The sequence below is a fragment of the Clavelina lepadiformis genome, chromosome 8, assembly GCF_947623445.1.
Source record: "Clavelina lepadiformis chromosome 8, kaClaLepa1.1, whole genome shotgun sequence".
NCBI classification, from domain to species: domain Eukaryota; kingdom Metazoa; phylum Chordata; class Ascidiacea; order Aplousobranchia; family Clavelinidae; genus Clavelina; species Clavelina lepadiformis.
The window spans coordinates 3,752,219-3,770,891 of NC_135247.1; the positions used below are offsets into that span (position 1 = coordinate 3,752,219).

At 36.1% G+C, this 18,673-nt stretch overlaps 2 protein-coding genes and 1 long non-coding RNA gene across 4 annotated transcripts; 2 read left to right on the forward strand and 1 right to left on the reverse strand.

The window, feature by feature from the left end:
* Window positions 1-184: 184 nt before the first annotated feature.
* Window positions 185-4,441, forward strand: LOC143469287 (rab9 effector protein with kelch motifs-like). Of its 2 annotated transcripts, none has more exons than XM_076966926.1 (7): window positions 185-1,326; window positions 1,585-1,748; window positions 1,967-2,164; window positions 2,292-2,418; window positions 2,511-2,650; window positions 3,435-3,538; window positions 3,679-4,441. In XM_076966926.1, the coding sequence occupies exons 1-7, from the start codon at window positions 1,145-1,147 to the stop codon at window positions 3,997-3,999; spliced, it is 1,236 nt and encodes a 411-aa protein (XP_076823041.1). In that variant the 5' UTR covers window positions 185-1,144; the 3' UTR covers window positions 4,000-4,441. The 2 variants fall into 2 exon arrangements, with proteins under 2 accessions (XP_076823041.1, XP_076823042.1); XM_076966927.1 differs by having other exon boundaries at window positions 1,177-1,326; window positions 1,590-1,748.
* A 3,196-nt stretch (window positions 4,442-7,637) lies between these two features.
* Window positions 7,638-11,141, forward strand: LOC143469281 (carbohydrate sulfotransferase 10-like). The gene is made up of 3 exons (XM_076966922.1): window positions 7,638-9,647; window positions 9,763-9,935; window positions 10,066-11,141. Exons 1-3 carry the CDS (start codon window positions 9,549-9,551, stop codon window positions 10,856-10,858), a joined length of 1,065 nt encoding a protein of 354 aa, XP_076823037.1. The 5' UTR covers window positions 7,638-9,548; the 3' UTR covers window positions 10,859-11,141.
* A 907-nt stretch (window positions 11,142-12,048) lies between these two features.
* LOC143469282 (uncharacterized) lies at window positions 12,049-15,158 on the reverse strand. Its single transcript, XR_013119093.1, has 4 exons — window positions 15,006-15,158; window positions 13,645-13,743; window positions 12,795-12,872; window positions 12,049-12,555 (listed from the first exon to the last, which is right to left on the reverse strand). It is a non-coding gene; the product is annotated as an uncharacterized LOC143469282 (long non-coding RNA).
* Between the last annotated feature and the right edge of the window lie 3,515 nt (window positions 15,159-18,673).

Genomic DNA, 18,673 nt, shown 5'->3' on the forward strand with positions numbered 1-18,673 from the left:
ATGAGCAGGTTAATTTTCGTGTGGAAGGACATATTGTCGGCTTTGATGAATACATGAACTTGGTTCTGGATGAGGCTGAAGAAGTGCATTTGAAACGCAAAACAAGAAAGCCATTAGGAAGAGTCATGTTGAAAGGAGACAACATTACTGTAATTCAACAAGTAATGGATGTTGAAGGAAATGCCTGATGCTCATAGATTGCGGCTACTACTGCTTCATTTTATTTTGGCGATTACGATATCACTGGAGAACCTTTGACACATTGAAATTATGAACTATGCGCATATTTTACGATCTTGTTGTACAATGTACATATTGAACCTTGTAGGAAATATGTGATTGCCATGTTTGTAAAATTTATTGACATATTTTTGTATTTTGTAGCCTAGCATATATGTACATATACTGCTAAATATAATGCCAGCCCATTACCCATTTATTTGAATAAATTTTGTTTTTTGGATTCTTTACATTCTTGCATCCCCATATAAAACAGGCCAAGTTCTGATGTCACCAGCACACCTAATGATGTCATTTACGACAACATGCCTACATGATAAGAATACACTTTTATTTTATATATATAGGGCTATAATCCTAAAGATTTCCTAAATATAAGTATAAAAACAAAAGAAATACCCATTTTAATGTATGGTAGTTTTATCATTTTTTGTTTGTTTCATTTACGAATTAAGTTAAGTTAAAATGGTTGTTGTGAATCCTAATTTAAACCTGAATTAATCATAGTAAGTGAACTTCCATGCTTGGTATTTCAATGCCCTTTATTACAACTTTTAAATCATATTTTATGGCCAAAATTTGTTAAATATGGAAAGTCATGTAATGTGTTTATAAATTTTGCATATATTGTTTGTCAGAAATTGCTTACAAGCCTAAAATTTACTCGCGTTTCTTCGAACGTACATTTTTTGAATTTTTGTTGATTTTATGTGAAAACACCTTTATCGACCATTATAGGCAGTGGGCATTCATTCATGATAATTAAAAGTAGTACGGACACTTTAGTTCATGTGATTGCATGTAATGTAACTGACTGTTTAGTGAGTGAAAAATAGTTGAGTTTATTTCTAACACTGGTAATCTTTTCTTGAGGCTGATGAATTAGGGTAAACTGTAAAATAAAATGGAATTGCATCCCATTTTAGAAAGCGGACAGGAACCAAAGTCAAACCTGTGGTATGTAATATCAAGTTTAAATGCACCTTCACCCAGGGTAGGACAGTCCTGTGTGTTTATTCATAAAACTCACTCCATCAACATTATTGGTGGTGCGGACCCTTCAACAACTCACGATGATATTTTCAGGTGATAATTTCATTGATTCTTATTTTAAGTACTTGATAACCATCTTCGTACATCAGTGGCATTTGTAGAATCTCTTTGTTAGTCAGTAAGTGCTGCAAAGAGTTTGATAAACTAGAAAGATATATGTAACTTACATGGCCAATATTTTAGTATATGGTATAGACCAGATAGAATGATGTAAATAGGAATTCACGTTTTTATATATTGGTTACACAACACACAAATTAACACACCCTAAAGATATTTTGTTATATAAAGATTAGATTTATTGACACAAACCTGGGCTAAAGTAGACTCTGACTCATTTGAGGAGCGATATGAACATTGTGCTTATGTACCACAGTCTAGTCCAACCCACGTCTTTGTTTTTGGAGGTGCCAATAAACAGTCCAATTTAAACAGCATTCAACTCATAATTACAGGTGTGTTTGTATACGTATCAGCATGTTATGTTGACATTGGCATGCGAGTGTTTTCATACTCAGTTTTATGTCAAACCTCTGTTTTATTTTGTGAATAATTACATTTATTCTGTATTTGATGAATATATGTTAAGATTTTGCTTTTATGACGTGCGCTTAGGATTGTAAAATTTTGATTCGATTTGTTAAATGATTTCATTTTGTTAATTTTATGCCAGATTCTGGAAAAGTTGAATGTAGCACAGTTAATTGCAGTGGAAATGCTCCGTGTCCTCGCACTATTCACTCTGCTGCCTCAAGTGGTGATTTCTTGTATGTGTGGGGTGGCGGAGAGCAAGGAGCAAACCCTGTCATGGATCAGCAGCTGCATGTTTTTAATTCAAACGACAACTCATGGAAACAGCTCATCGTTTCAGGTACTAATAGCACTAATTTTAATGAATAGTTTTACAGAAATGGTGTAGCTGATTATATGTATTGTATGTTTTCATTTGACCACGTTATATCACTGTATCGGATGTAATTAGCTTAAAAAGTATGCAGGTAAACTACCCAGTCCAAGACATGGTCATGTGATGGCTGTTGTTGGAAAGATACTTTACGTTCATGGTGGAATGTCTGGAGCCACTTTTCACAAAGACATGCACGCCATCAATTTAACGGAGTTAAAGTAACGTCATCTTATTTGTTATTGCGCCAATTTGCTAAAAAGTGGTTTGTTAGGATTCTAGCTTTTCAACTTAAACTTGGTGTAACTTACAGATGCGCAAAGGTCAAGTTTCGAGGCGACATTCCTTCATCGAGGGCAGCTCATGCAGCTTGTACTTACAAAAATTTTATTTACTTATTCGGTGGAATGTCTGCAGATGGAGCTTTAGATGATATGTACCAGTTCAACACCAGTCAGTCAATCGTTCTTTCTTACCGCTTATTACATGCTGCTCTGTGTGTATGTTTTTTAGGATGTTTCATTTTTTCACCATTTTGGAATTTAAAAAAGCTTGGGGTTTTCCTAGGCGGTATTTTGGGCACAATGAAAGAATCTAAACTTTTTTTTGATTTATGACGTCATTTTGAGGTTGCACCCCCTTGTTGAAGTTTCAGTGGAGGTGCATTGTTCTAATTTGGCAATATCTTCGTAACCGATTGAGCTAGGGCCATTATCAAGGTGTCAAAAGATGCAGAATGGTTTCCTATAACCACTCAATACATTTTAATTGCATTTTCGCTCTAGAAAAAAAGTTATTTGAGAAAAACCTAAGTTTTGACATATTTTTTATGCAAATCACAATGTAGTTCCCAACATACAAAATATGTCAAAACTTAGGTTTTTCTTAACTTTTTTTCTAGAGCGAAAATGCAATTAAAATGTATTGAGTGGTTATAGGAAACCAGCCATTCTGCATCTTTTGACATCTTGATAATGGCCCTAGCTCAATCGGTTACCAAGATATCGCCAAATTAGAACAATGCACCTCCACTGAAACTTCAACAAGGGGGTGCAACCTCAAAATGACGTCATAAATTTAAAAAAAGTTTAGATTCTTTCATTGTGCCCAAAATACCGCCTAGGGAGACCCCAAGCTTTTTTAAATTCCAAAATGGTGAAAAAATGAAACATCCTAATGTTTTTACAGCAGATGTTGATTATAATTTATAACGTAACAATGAAGTCTTCATATTTAGGAAGCTCAAATTGGATAAAGTTGAAAACAGATTGTCCACCACCTACGCCCAGACTTGATCATTCAATGATTCTTGCTTATCTGCCTCATAAGAAAGAACTGAAAGTAAACCTGATTTTCCTTCATGTTCCGTTAATATTCGTTCCAATATAAGGGTGTTAGTTTGGCAAACAAATGGATATGAGATCTGCACAGAATTTAATTTTAAATTTAACTTGATTATTTTTTTGGCATTACCTCAACAGGATTTCGACTCGGATGGCAAGACATCAGCAGGAATTGATGAGATAATCCCTGTGGAGGACTCTGAGGCACCCACTTTATCAGATGGGGACCAGAAACCTAGCATCGTCCCGCTTGATGAGTGGGGATCTGGAGAAGGCGCAGGCGTTGTCACAGCGGTGGAGGGTCAACTTTCGACCCTCGCTTTGTCGGAAAGAAACTTGCCAACAACATCGGATGGATCTGTTGATGGAGATGTTCCTGTTTGCGTTGTGTTTGGAGGGATGGATGCGTCTGGAAATATATTTAATGATCTACTTGTGTTAAAAATAGATGAAACTTAAAAGGCTGCTCATCATATTATGAAAGAGCAGCACGAAGTTTTGTATGATCTGTCAGCACTATATCTTGTCTACGAGATTTTATATTTACTATTCCAAGTTTCTTATCAGATAGAGTTAGTTATTTTTGTACAAAAAATGAAATCTATTACAAATTTTCAACAAAAATATAAAAATCTTCAAAAGTTGGTTGTGTTATTCATTAAGTTATTATATCTGCAACCTTTATGGAGGGTGGTTTACATTATGACTGCCTTGGTGAGCTTACACCTCTCAATTCTCGCTTGGTTGCATTGTACTTATGGTCTTTTCTGCTTACTGCCACAGCGATGGCATTAAATATATTGTTTTCTGACTGACTAATACCTCTTCATAGAATATATCAGCTTGAGTGTTTAACTTTTATCCTGTATTTATATTTAACATAAATTCCGATTCGAAGGAGGTAGAATGTTATATTTTCCTGAGAGATCAGTAATACCAAGTTTATGAAGATAACTTGACTGTGATCTATCCTGTATTCTTCAAGTGGCAAACGCTGGATTAGCTAAACAAATTTGCAGGCTAAAGTTTTTCTTTAAACCCTTCATACTTTTATCTTGCAAAAAAATTGACTTGATTCCTTAGATACGCATTGCATAGTGGAATCGTGCACCTACAGATGACGACCGAAAGTTGGTTGTTGTGTTGCAATACCCTGGTGACCATAATGTGAAATTACGTTGCATAATGCTATGCTTCGTACGAATATCTTCCAAGTTTAGTTTGCCGTCAGGTTTGGAAATGTCTAGGTCTAGGATCCTGTTTTCATACTTTTGTATTTTCGATGATTTCATTGTCCATAGAATGAGAAGATAAAAACTTAGCACATTCAAGTCCAGTCAAAGAAATTTGAGATGCACTTGATGCTCCCAGCCCCTCATCTTACACTGCTAAGACCATGGCAACATATAACTTGTTCGCAACATGTCGCCCGTGAGCAGTAGGCTAAAATTGGATTGTGGGAAAACGTCTCAGCAGCCCTCGCAACCGTTTTTCGTTTTCTGTAAATGATCAGTTTTCGGTATGTTTTCCTGAAATATTATCAAACAATCTCTTTTTTGATGACGTCGAAGGGACAGTTTTGACAATTTCTGAGGAAACGAAGCACACTTTGTGCGTACAACTTGCTAGCCAGCAGTCTCACTGTATTAGTCTTACATTGCGACGTATTCTGTTGTCCAGGTCATTGTTTCAATGTTATGTCAACATGTCACGTCGCCACTTTTCCACTTTCTTTTGTTAACTCAAAGCACCATCGACCTAATAACACTGATACAATACAAAACAATATGCTCACCATGATAGTACATATGACATACATTTTGTGTTGAGTAAACGCAAGCCGTTGTTTGTTTAAATGTGTAGCCTACTTGGGCTACCTACTACTGTATATGACAAAGGTATATACAGCAAATACGCACAGCAATGATAGCGTAATTTTCTCCAAATAAATGTAGGCAACGTATATGCCTATATCGATGCAACGACTAATCATAGGCTACCATTTTCAATCGCAGCTGTAGTTTTTAATAATTTTTCTTTTCCACACTTACTCATAAGTGTGTTGTATAGCCAACTACTAGAAAATAAGCAAACAAAAAAATGTTAACACATACAGGGACTTGGCTGAATATTTCGCATGTTGTAAAAGAACATTGGCAAAAAATTCTTGCTTGGATCTCTCAAGTTAAAGAGCGTATTGAGTACTCTATTACAGCCTACTGTGACAAGGCTCTCACAAGCCTAGTCTTACACAAGTCCTTTTCCAATACATAAGTGGAGCAAGTTCAGATCTTTTTTCCTTTACAAAGAGCAAAAGGTTTTTAAGATTATTTTTGAAGGGTGTCAGGATAGGCTCGAAAAGCCCTTGTAATAATAGATGCTTCGTCCTCGTATTAATTCTATTATGTCCTATCGAAGAAAACAATAGGAAAGAGCGCGCCCTACGTCGTCTTTTATTGTCGTTGCGCGTTTAATTTTTCCAGTACTTTGTCTGGGATGTCTTTGTGGCGATATATATGAAGCCGATATTTGGACAACAAACGAATTAAAAAATGGTCTCTTATACATGCGACGTTATGGGTCGTTTGGCTTAAAAGCCTGGTGAAATGTACGAAGCACTTCAGTATAACTTACCGATACCTCTCTGACATAGAGTTTTCTGTACATCTGCAATTAATAAATAGCGACAGATATCAAACAACATTATGTCGGCAAAGGCACAACGAAATCTGCCAGTAGCAAAGAAACAGACCAGCTCAAAGCAAGATTACAAAGTCAGCCCTGATATGGCCACAAAACGTGCTGACCGTAAAGGTCCAAGCAAATCTGCCAATCAGATTGAGCAAAATCGAGCATTGAGAAGCGTACAAACCTTGCACAAGAACTTAAAAATGCCTATTCCTCAGCTACCAGCAGTGTTAGCCTATCTCCGATGGCTTGACAAAATGGAAGCTTGGAACGGGAAAAAGTATCCAAGCTCCATCAACGAGCTCCGGTTGAAAGATTCTAAAGAACTCTACTCTTGGGGCGACGGGTTTCAAAATCCAATTGTTCTACCTGAGATCAAAAAGTACCCGGATTCAGAAAAATTCCGCAGCACACAAATAAAGACAAGAGTTTTCCAAAATCCAAAAGAAGGTAAAAATAGGCAAAGTGATTATGACAACCGCATACGATTATCCTCTAAAGAGTTCGAGGCGTCGTCTAAAAGTCAAGGGACGCTTTCTGATTACTACCGGCCAGACGTGTGGAAACGACCGAGTCCAGAAGCCAGCAAGAGCCGAAAGGTATCCATCAAGATTCCGACAAAAGCAAGATCGGCGTCCGATGTGCGAAACAATGGGAAACCTACTGCTTTCTATGTTCACGCCAAGAACGGCTTCAAGTACTGGCCGTCAGAACTTTATAAGCCACCAGTGCCATCAACGAAGTACTCATTCGGTGAGAGGTTTAACCCTGGTAGAGCTGGTGTTATCACGGACAGAATTTATGCCAAGCCTCGCACGAATTTGCATTACTGGACCGAATTTCAACAGCACCAAAATCCAATTGGTTCTGGAAACATATTGACGGGCAAGGTTTTGTCCAATTAACTTGCATTTTGACTTTGCATAAATGGCCTTTTACGTTTGTGAAAACGATGATATTGAAAATTTTTTGTGGTTATCCGCATATTGTTTTCCGAAAAATTAGAAGTTTGTCAGTGAGTAACGTTGTGCACTTTCTTAACGTTATCAGTTTAAATATTTTCCGCATGTTGGCGCTTGACATACTTTTTGTGTCATTTCCTATTACGTGACTATCTAGATATCCTTAAAATAGTTTGACAGCTAATAATCAAATCAATTTTATTCGATGTCTTTGCAACATTTTTGTGGGCAACACGAGGAAAACAAATATGCCGGAATCCTTTTTTATCTCATTGCCCGGACGTCTTACCTGTCGTAAAACTCCACTGAAAATTAAAAAATATTTTAAAGTGCATGAGCTACTGGATGATGGCAGGTTTTTTGCGGTGAATGATAGCGACCATATAGAGTAAAAGTTCTACAAACGTGTATTAATATAGTTCTTCCAACTTCGTTCTAAATAATATTAATAACAAACGACAAAGTTACTGCCAACAATGACGCAAGAAAATTCATTTAACTGTACAAACCAAAGAATTTGTCGTTTAACAAGGTGACTATCACCACCCAAATGACTATCTATATAGGACAACGATAGTTACATTGCGGGTTGATTACACCAAAAATTGTCAGTTTCGCGACTTGCTGATACTAATTGTCAGACTGCTTTAGCTCGATATATCAATATTTTACATGTAGGCAGAAGGTCGTTTTCGCGTTTATTTATTACCTATGTTTCCAGCTTCCGTTAAAGCATACTATAGCTCAGTATATAGAGTATAGCGTGGTGTTAGTATAGATGATTTAGCTGCGTTATCTGCTTTCGATTCGTTGCACGATTCAACGTGACTAGGCTATATGGTATTTATTTACATAGCAGGAAACCGCGTAATTTTAACAATAGCTTTACAACAGATGTAAGTCCGATGTAAAACAAATTCAAAAGTTCCGTAATGACAAAAACGCGCATTGTCGGACATGATGCCTTGTCGGCAGTTTAGGAGCATTCGCACAAAAAAAAACGATTTTCAATACATTTTGACGAAACATTTAGCGTCTTTGAAACTAACGTTAGCTCCATAGTTATCTGTTAGATCATTATTGTCGGAATAAGGCCAACGCATATTGATGTTGTGGGAGATATGAAGTTAACCTAAAAGTTTGTGTCTGTAACAGTCTAGTAATGTTATCATAGCTATGACGTTTGGTTATTCGGGAGGAATATCACCATGGTTCGCCCGTTGTTTGTAGATGACGTCAGCTGCATTGAGATTAAGGCCCATGAGAATACAGCGGGCAGCAATTTGGTCATTTTTATATGAGAAGACCAGCAGTGTACGCATCAAGCTATGAAGGTCATAGACGTTTTATCAGCTGTGGTCATTACCTTTGCGTTTTAACGTTTAGTGCTTTGCTTTAATTTAACTTATCAAGCGGTAACATAGTGGAAAAGGTATCCGGTTTACTTCAAGAAATTGCTGTTGTATAATATACAGGCGATAGCACTGTACGCATTTTTTGAAGTAGTACATGTTTGAAAACTCCATTCATATTGTCTGTACCTTCGGGATTTTTTTACAAACGTGCTGATGACCGGCTGTGTAAAATATTAACAAACGCAAACGAATACACAGCTATCGTTTTACACGCGTGTATTTATATTACAACATAAGCCAAAATGAGCACATTGTTTGCGTACATTTCATATTGTTCAGACACGTGTTGTGGTACTTTGTTTGAAAATTACGTTTACGTTATAGAAATTGTTAATAATTAATTTTTAAGACAGGTGTTCCTTTACTCACGGCTACAAACACAATAAATGACTAAGTCCTGTGAAACTGCGTATGTTTTTTCAGAATCACTCTCATTTCTTTACTTAAATCAGATAAATTAAAAGTTAGCAAGGGAACTGCTGCTTAGTTTTTAAAAACACTTTAAGTTTAGGGTATTATAGAAGTGCATAAAACGTTTTAAATGCTGATTTTCAATGGGCTTTATAATTTTATTTCCGCATTGCTTATATGTCGACGTCTTATGCTGTACTATATAGCTATGAAGTAAGGTTCTCTGTAGTATAGCACAATATATATAATGTATTATTGATAGTTTTTTGTGGCAAATTTATGACTAAGCGTCCTCAAGCGATCCTTCGAAATTAGTCACGACTGTGCTAGTAAACTTGCTGTAAAATGTGAAATGAAATTGTGACACCTAAATCGATGAAAAACTTTTCAAATCCTGCCGCTGTAATTATAACCCAGACAGTTTTCAATCAACTTGATGTTTTAAATCGTCGCAGAAACAGGTTTATCTGTGTAATATGCCTGTGCCAAGTAAAAAATAACGGGCATGTTTTAGCGTCGACGGTCGTTTGGTATGCATTTATTCATCAACAAATACTTGTGTATCTTTATTCTTTTTGTCGGAAACGTTGTTTTCATTAATTTCCTGCTCTACAAGTTGAACCATGTCAAGGTAAAATATACGTATGACGTGTTTTGGTGAGGTCAAAGTTGAAGTTTTATTGAATTTTCAGAACCTTCCTTTGTACACATTGACATTCATATTTTTTACCTTATTTATTGTATAGATTTCAAGTCATGCTGTAAAACTTGACGGAATTTCGGATTATTTCTCTACGTCCTGTTTTATGACGTCAGATGGTGCTGACGTAGGTGGAAGGATAAAAAAGCGTGTGTCGTATATCAGAGGTCAATGCGAGAACGAAGCAGTGAAAGATCGACTGCAATTCAGCCAGATCAAGTAATTATTCAACATTTTTTAGCATGACTGCTTGATTAACATATGGAACATATATACACCTTCAATACACACCGCAAATTGTTATATAAGCGTTTAAGCAAAATGTTTTCCTTTATTGCTCTATATCTAGAAACACTGAATGGCCGTGGATATATGTTTCAAGAAAACACCGAACATTGTACTGCCAGACTCCAAAAGTTGGCTCGACCAACTGGCTGAAAGTCTTCAGTGTTTTGGAAGGAAAATTCAATGATACTGAAAACAGCGCTCAAGTTCATAACGTTCCTTTGCTACTGCTTTCCTATCTAAACGCTACGGAAAGAGAGTTTGTCCTGACGAATTATACAAAATTCATGGTCATACGCGAACCGTTTCAAAGAATACTATCAGCTTATCGGGATAAATTTTTACCGCATGCTGGCGCTGGTATTCCAATGTTCAGAAACTTGGGCAAGAAAATCGCCGCTCGTTATCGCGAAGATGACGCCATTCCACGTGATTTAAAAAAATACAACAAACTCGCTCAGAAAATAACACCATCTTTTCAAGAGTTCCTTCAGTACGTCGTTGACGGCAACAACTACGTCATACCTACGCATTATTCCGAGCCACGTCACTGGCAACGCCAGATCGATTTGTGCTACCCGTGCAGGATAAATTACGATTACGTCATCGACATGAAGTATGCGGAAGAAGAAGCCAACTTCGTTCTAAAGTCCGCCGGAGTGCCTCCGGAAATCCGGTATCCGAAGAATTTGAATTTGCCTTTGGATGAAATGTCTAAAGGCGACATTGCGAAGAGATATCAAGCGTTACCCCAACAATTTTATTCCAAAGTTAACCCAAAAATTGTGAATGATTTATATCATTATTATAAGTGTGATTATGATATGTTCGGTTTTCCGCCTCCGCCACAGTTTTGATTGACTACTCTCTTTATTTGGGTAACTTTACGTTTTTTAGTTATGTAAGGCTTCGCTTGACAGCTGCCATCAGAAATTTTGCACAAATACAAAAGAATGCATCTTCAAGAAAATTTATTCACTGCCTTCGGGTCTCAACTGATATAAAGTCTTGCAATAACAGTTTTTACAAGTCGCAAAAAAAGAAAGTACTCATCTCCATTTCTATAAATTTCTTTGCTTCTCATTCTTTGCATACAATGTAAATTAGACTTTTGAAATTCTATCTTCAAATTATATTCGCAAGGTGGTGCAATGGAGACAAAAGTGTGGTATGCTTTCAATGTTCTGTGTCGGTCACAGCACAGAAGTGTATAGTATTATTGGAATTTGTCTAATTTTAACGGAAATTAGCTTTGATAATATTTGCACGAGGTAGGGCTATCACTAACGTGTTCACATTCTTCTAATGGAAAATGGCTTCTTGAAACATTTCTAATCATTCCCAGTGACAGCAGATCGCCAGACACCGAGAAAATAAATCGTGACCTGAAATCGTGTTGGTGATAAGGTCGTCAATACATTCATTGTAATTCTGCTCATTCTGAATTTGCGAAGTTGACCTCATATACATGCAAGTGAAGATAGATCTTCTATATGGTCTTTCTGGAATCTAGAACGCTCAACCGTCCTAGGGGTTTCGCAAACGGCTGATTTAATGCAACTGGTATAATCTTGCTACAGAAGCCTTTGCATTTTGTTGTTGAAAGTTTGTGCACAGACAGGATATTTATGTAGGAGATATTTGATCATTCACGCTTTTACGCAAGCATTGAACTTCCTTTAAAATTAAATGATCACGGTGATGGATAAAGTTGTCTCGATGTTGTGTGCACGTGCTTAAATTAATACGTGTTGTTTACCGGTACTTATTCTTTTCTCTGCGGCAGCAAAGATGTATGCAGAGGTGGGTATCCAGTGATAAAATTGTCTTTCTGACTGTCTTTGACTTTTGAGTTTTAATTAAGGTTTGTCATTCGAGCTGGGTATAATTTCTATGCGTTTTTGACTGCTTTTAAAAATCTCTCGACTAAAGTTAGAAGAATCGGCCAATGGAAATCTGGTCGTTAGTGTGCGGACTTTCCAGCCACAAATTATCAATTAAAACAATAATGTTGGAAATCAAACAGCACGTTTAGGTGTAAAACAAATTTTGGCTAATTCAAAGCGGACTTTTTATTACAAGAATTTCGCCGCCGGACATCATGCAATCATATAAAATAGACAAATTAAGCAAAATTATTGCCAATGCAACACCATTTTCACATAAAATTGCGAAATTATAAATCACCTAATGTACTATACCATATGCCTTAACAAAGCATAGGTTCTACTTACAAATCAGTCTGGACAGCTTTTGACTCTGTTTTCAGCTACAAGTGTGCCATATAAAGTTTGGATTAGTGAATAAGTCGCCATTTTAGAAACAATGTGAAACATCACAGGTAATTTTGACGCACAGAACAGATGTCATGTGATGCCATCTTATAACTGATGCCATTGGTTGATTGTTTGGGAGTTTTGACGCGTGGCGTGGCCCTTTCATACTAAAAAAGTATTTTCTTCTTTCACTTTGAATTAACTTGTGCCTTCCATTTCGTCAACTTCTTCGAAACTTTCCTTAAAACCGGGTTTATAACTGTGGCTCTTCTTTTTCACTGAGACAAGACAAAACATAAAGTGAACAATCTATAGAGACCATCAGTATCTTGATGTGGCCAGTTTGCTTCACAGCCAGACCAGTACCTTTATATTCGTTTAGGCTGCAAGCTATTACTGGAAAAACTGACTACGTCTAGTATAAGTAAATATAAGTATAAGTAAATAGTATAAGTAAATAGGTCATATTTGTAAAAAGAAAACACAGCAACAAAACTTTTTCTAAAACGCAACTTACCACTTAAAGCTCTTGGTGTGTCCCGGCGTTTAAAATTCTTATGTTTGTCGCTAACTTTGTCATTTACTCCCGAATATCCTAAACAATTATAAGAATGAAAGACGACTAATATATACAATAAAACGTGCATATAAATTTCGAAAAATTTCAATAACGCCTGTCTATGTAAACTTTATGATGTGATGTGTTATGACGTTGGCTGACATAGCTCAGCACGTATATGCATGCATTGACGCACGGTTAACAACAATTCTGATGATGATTTAGCATAATTAGTTGCGAACATAAACGTCTAAAATTACTGTAAATTCTTTTCTTTGCATGCTTGGTTGGTTTTAAGTTATTTTCTAAGTTACGTTATTGGTTTACCTAATACACTTACAAAATTTCTTTCAAGCTCATTTAAAGTTCAAGATCATTTGTTAAGTCAAACACACAGGTGCATTAAATTAATCTGAGGTTAAAAATGTAATAAAACTCCAGCCACATATCGATAAACACTCAAATTCTTGACATTTTAGTTCTTCTCTTTCTTATACTAGACTTAAGTGTATTTGGCAAATAAATGGTGACGACGTTATATCAATCACGAGTATGAAAATAACGCTGGAGAAATTTCAAAATATTATGTCAATATTTAATATATTTTCGGAAATTCCATGTTTGTTTCCCGGAAAAGGTGAAATTTTACGTGCGCTTACGTAAAACCTACATCTGCGCTCCACAACATTTCCTTCGTTGTGAATAGCGCAGTAATTGGTTTGCCAAAAGTACATTATGGACACTTTCAAAAACCGACGTGTTCGGTCAAGTATATAATTTTACTCACCAAGTTAGGAATTTTACTCACCAACTTTCTTGGGACTAGGTGGCGGCGTCTTTGGCTTTGGGTCGTACATTTTCGTGGGTCGCAGGCTTGATGATTCCAAGCAAGGGTTGCCAACTTGATCTGTAAAAATAACAAGTGACTGGCGAAAATTCTTCACTTTTTTCATAACTTGCAACTGTCTTTCACTGTACCGTAACGCAATAGGGTTGTTTAAAGTAAATAAAGCTGTTTGTTTAAAGTTGGTTGTTTAAAATAAATACGCAAGTTTAAAGATAATTGTCCTATATTAAATCCTTACAAACAGTTACATTTCATAAAGACATCTTTGGGAAAATCGACAAAATTGACTGAAGCTTGGATTACAGGATAGAAAGCACAACTGTTTGATATTTATTGACACAAATACAATAATGCAGGTAGGCTATTTATAGGGGACTTAACCAATCGAAGCTTTTCAGAAATTATCGCTGCGTAAAAGTTTGTTATAACTCGAAAGGACGAACGTTTTTGACATGAATCATATACCTAAGCATGTACATATCTTGTCATGCTCAAGCATAACATACATACGTTGATCAGAAGCAAAACCCGTCTAGGAAATCAGGGTTATCTTTTTGCGTAATTTTTCTCAGTAAAAGTTTTGTAGATGTTGAGTACATACAACAAAATGTGTTGTTGTAAAAAATGTAACTCCCTATATTTAGGGACCATAGAGTAATAGACACATCATTTAGCACTTTTTCAAATTTTACATTTTTTATCAATCAAAAATTGCAGTTCATCACTTGACAGGAAATGTGTAACGTCACGACTCACGAACCCTCCAATGTAGTTTATCTTTCGTAGAAACTGGGACAATCCCGCTGACTAATCTGTCCACGCAACTCATGCTCCCTGTAACCACTGGAAACCATGAGTAGTAAGCTAAGCAGGTTTTTGTAAAAGTAATGTACATGCAAACATAAACGTACGTGTAAAATTTTTTTGTAAAAACCTGAAACTTTATTGTATCTGTCAAAGTAAATGATGAAGTGCTTTTATACAAATCACATTGCCCAATTAATTTCGGTCGTTTGGCCATCCCCCTTCGAAGTTGTTTTTGCAACTTAAATTTTATGAGATCGATCAATAATTTATGGCCCACCAATATATGGCAGTACAATTAAGATTTTCGGCCTTTTTTTATTGCTTCGCAAATAACAAAATACGCTGACAGTTTGGTTTTAGAAGGAAGCGGCATGCATTAATTATTTATCGAGCTTGTCACCCAGCACCATACAATACATAAACAGTCTACAAGATAAAAAACAAGAATAAAAATACAGTAAACAAGTAAACGGCGACATTTTTGTAACAATTTGCAAAGACGTAAGTATGCTTACCATATACGGCAGTTGTTGTCGAGACTTCGGCCATTACGAGGTTATTTACTTTTCAACAAGCTAAATAAATGCCAAAAACTTTGGTCAACGTGATTACAATATCCTAGAAGCTATAAATACGAACAAAAACACTTTCTTAACTAAGCTAATATGATATTGTGATATATATTGTACTTTGTACTGTTTATGTCGATATTTGGCTAAAAACTGTGTATAATTTGGCTAAAAATACTGAAATTTGTCTTCCAAAAGTGTCAACAACGTTCTCTTCAAAATATGCAAAAATAAAGAAACTTTACCATCAACTAACCAATAAAAGTTGTAATAATCTTTCGCATCGTTTGCGCAATTTTAATTCTTTGTCGCTGAAAAGGACTAAATACATAATCAAAAGGTCGTTGCTGCTTCTGAAGTCTTTGCTCTACAATTTGTCATGGTCCATGAAAGACTGCAATTTCCTGTACGTTACTGCCTACTTGCACGTATATAGCCCCTGGGCACAAGAAAGAAAATAAAATGCTGTGAAAATATCATTACATTGCTGTCTTTGCCTGCAGTGATGACTTTAAACGCAGCTATTTCAACCCAACACACTGACAACACTGCTCGTCTTATATTTGCCTTTGCAATGACTGAAGGAATGAAGTGAAGCCTTTCAGTTGTCTGACTACCACGAAACATACCAGTCACAAAGAACAACAGTTGCTATTTTTAACGTTCGCTTTGGATGCAAATAGCTTATTAAATTACATACTTGTACTTGATGGCCGTGGATATGGTCGCGTATTTCGTTCGCTGAAATTTTGCAAATGCAAAAAGCCTAAACCGCAGAACAGGCATTGTTACAGGCTTTTGACATTATTACAAATCGTGGAACCTTTGTGAAATGTAAACATGACAGTTCGACCAACAAATCGGGGCAACATACGTCAAACGTTGTATTAATACTTCTATTGATCAACGGCTTTATCAGATTTGGAGGCTCTTTGCTTCTAAATCTGATAACAAACTTTGCTATATTTGGTCGTTACACAAAGAAATGTGTTTAAACAAATGGCTTTTTCATAAGTCAACTTTTTGTGAATTATTCAGAAAAAATTGAAGCTGAGGAGAAAACGTGAAAAGGTCGTTTTCTGCAAAGACAAATACATTTTACATTCCTGCCTTGAGTAATCTCATTGTTATAGTTGTGAGCGTTAACATTCCCGGTACTACAGTACAAAGGTCGTTGTAATAATTGACAGGCTATTTCACTGTCTGTCTTCTTTTAAAAACCGGATTTCGGATAGAACTATGTGTTAACTAATAACTATACCATCCTTTGTTAGACAAGCGTCGCTTTTTGTGCCTGTGTAAATTACAATATATTTTTGTAAATATATTTTGCGAGAGAAAGGTATTTACGTTCGAGGGATTATCACAAACTATATATTAGACAATCCGAATATATAGCTGCTTTTCTCGAAGACAATAACCAAATACCCTTATTCTCCCAAAACCTAAAGTTATCTTAGAATTAGCCCAATATGCGGTGTCTTGTTACTTATACGAAAATTTCCACTTATTCATGTCACGAGGTGCTTTTATGGCGTCACTGTAGCGTTGCAGCATTACATAATAGCGCTTGGTCGATAGAAATAGGATTTCTGAGTGTTTTTCAGCCATTCTCATTATTCGTTTCCTTTCCATTAACCACAATCAGCTTAGGTGTTATTAAATTTTATGCAGCGTGGTTCGAATGATTCACGCAAAGCAACAGCCGTTACAAACAACAACACGAAATACTTGCTCCAGTATACCGAGTTGTATTTCAATGAGTCCCATGCTTATGGAAATGTCGTCGTTGAGGAAACGTTTTTGGTATTAACATTGTATTCTATAGGTTAATATGTTTCTTATTAAAAACACAATAGTCGCAATAGTGTTACCCATAAGTCAGCATTCACTATACTGCAATTTTAACAAATCGATTTTCTACCTTCTGCGAAGATCCTCCTTATTGGAGAAAAATTAAATTTTTTATAATACAGTGTGTTTGTTTTGGTAACAATAGAGTTTTGGCCAAACACACTAACTTCGTTATATTCGATCTAAAGAGCAATATGCGTCACTTCCGGGTAGCAGCCAGTAAAATTCATCTCATCCGTTTAAAACAAGTTTCCCGTTGTTGTCCATCAACTGTTTACCGGTAATGTCATGTAAGTTCTTTGGATAAATTAAGATCCTTTAGGTCGTATTGATAATCATAACGTGTAACAAGTCTAAGAAGCGGCCAATTTACTCATTTCATGAACAGAAAATCTTGTAATATATCTTGTTCAGTTGTAGAAACAAAAGTAGTCTGAAACAACTTTACCACTTACATGTAATTAAAACGTTTAAGAAGTTAAACATTGCTGTATAACAGCATCCTCAATAGCACATAAGCCACATAGCATCATCTTTATCACGCAGTTCAATTTCTTATCTGGTTTTGCTTTAAATAACGTAAAAGCCTCATTCACTTCAAACACTGGGCATTTTTAAACAGATTTAATCAACTTGTTTTTACCTAACTCACAGTCTAAAAAGAATACAATCATTCTATTCTCTGTCTTTCTTGGTACTGTGGCGGTCTATCCTGGCATAGAAACGTTTACTGCACGTTTTTTGAAAGCAGCTCGAGTGACGCCTATCACGATACTGTATTAACAGGGGCAGTAACAAGATTTACTCGGCAACAAACTGTTTGGCGCTCATACATTTGCTTGCCTGAATAATTTATATTAACGGGCGACGCGGTAGATTTCACAGTAAGCTTGTTCTCCAGATACCGATTGCTAGCAGAGTCAAACGTGAACCGACCCGTTTTGAACTAAAACTACCGAACCGTAAACACAAGACAAATCTTACTCGATTTCCTGAGATCGGTATCTGCATGCTCAGTAATAGTCTACAGCAATTTTCTCAGCACTTTTACTCGAATAGGTTTTTATATATGTCTCGAATGCAAATCGTTTTTGTATCCTAAGCTACCTTGAATAAATAATTTTAATGGGCCTCGTTTGTTTATATAATTCTAGTATGATTCACCTGACCTATATGGTTTGTGTTTTATGTCTATAACGCCTCACGGGTATATATAGGCTATACAAGTATTGCAATGTAGAACAAGGTTTTACAATGCACTGTCAACTGGATTATAGATAGCAACGATCTATATTTTTTCGGTTTTTACTGCGCATGTGCTTATGTGTATCACGAGGGCTATTATATAATGTTTGATGAAAAGGAAGTTTTTTTACTACCTAGTTTTTATCCTTGCCGTTACAACAAGTCAGTCTATAGATGTCGGATGTTTCCATTTGTCAAAACTCAACCTCGAATTTAAACCACTATGTCTGATTTGCTTTTTATATCGCAGTTGGATTGGAACGTTACCGCGATTTTTCGTGATTGGTCAATTACACGCCAATCAGCTTGTTGATAACGGCACGTCATACGACCTTAACCTAGCTAAAGGTTATGCATATAAACGACGGGCTTGCAAACTACGCTGTTATCTTTAAATTCACGCGTCTTCAGTTGCCTATAATCCACACGATCTAATCTATACAATCATCACAACGTTTCTCCATTAAGCACAAAGCTTTACAAAACAGAGTATTACTCACACTTAAAAAGTATGA

Excerpts from the sequence above, each read along its gene's own strand:
- LOC143469287 (XM_076966926.1), top strand. The coding sequence starts at position 1,145 with ATGGAATTGCATCCCATTTTAGAAAGCGGACAGGAACCAAAGTCAAAC. Across the intron at positions 1,749-1,966 it reads CATTCAACTCATAATTACAG|ATTCTGGAAAAGTTGAATGT; the intron begins GTGTGTTTGTAT and ends ATTTTATGCCAG. Across the intron at positions 2,165-2,291 it reads GAAACAGCTCATCGTTTCAG|GTAAACTACCCAGTCCAAGA; the intron begins GTACTAATAGCA and ends AAAAGTATGCAG.
- LOC143469281 (XM_076966922.1), top strand. The coding sequence starts at position 9,549 with ATGCATTTATTCATCAACAAATACTTGTGTATCTTTATTCTTTTTGTC. Across the intron at positions 9,648-9,762 it reads ACAAGTTGAACCATGTCAAG|ATTTCAAGTCATGCTGTAAA; the intron begins GTAAAATATACG and ends TTTATTGTATAG. Across the intron at positions 9,936-10,065 it reads CTGCAATTCAGCCAGATCAA|AAACACTGAATGGCCGTGGA; the intron begins GTAATTATTCAA and ends CTCTATATCTAG.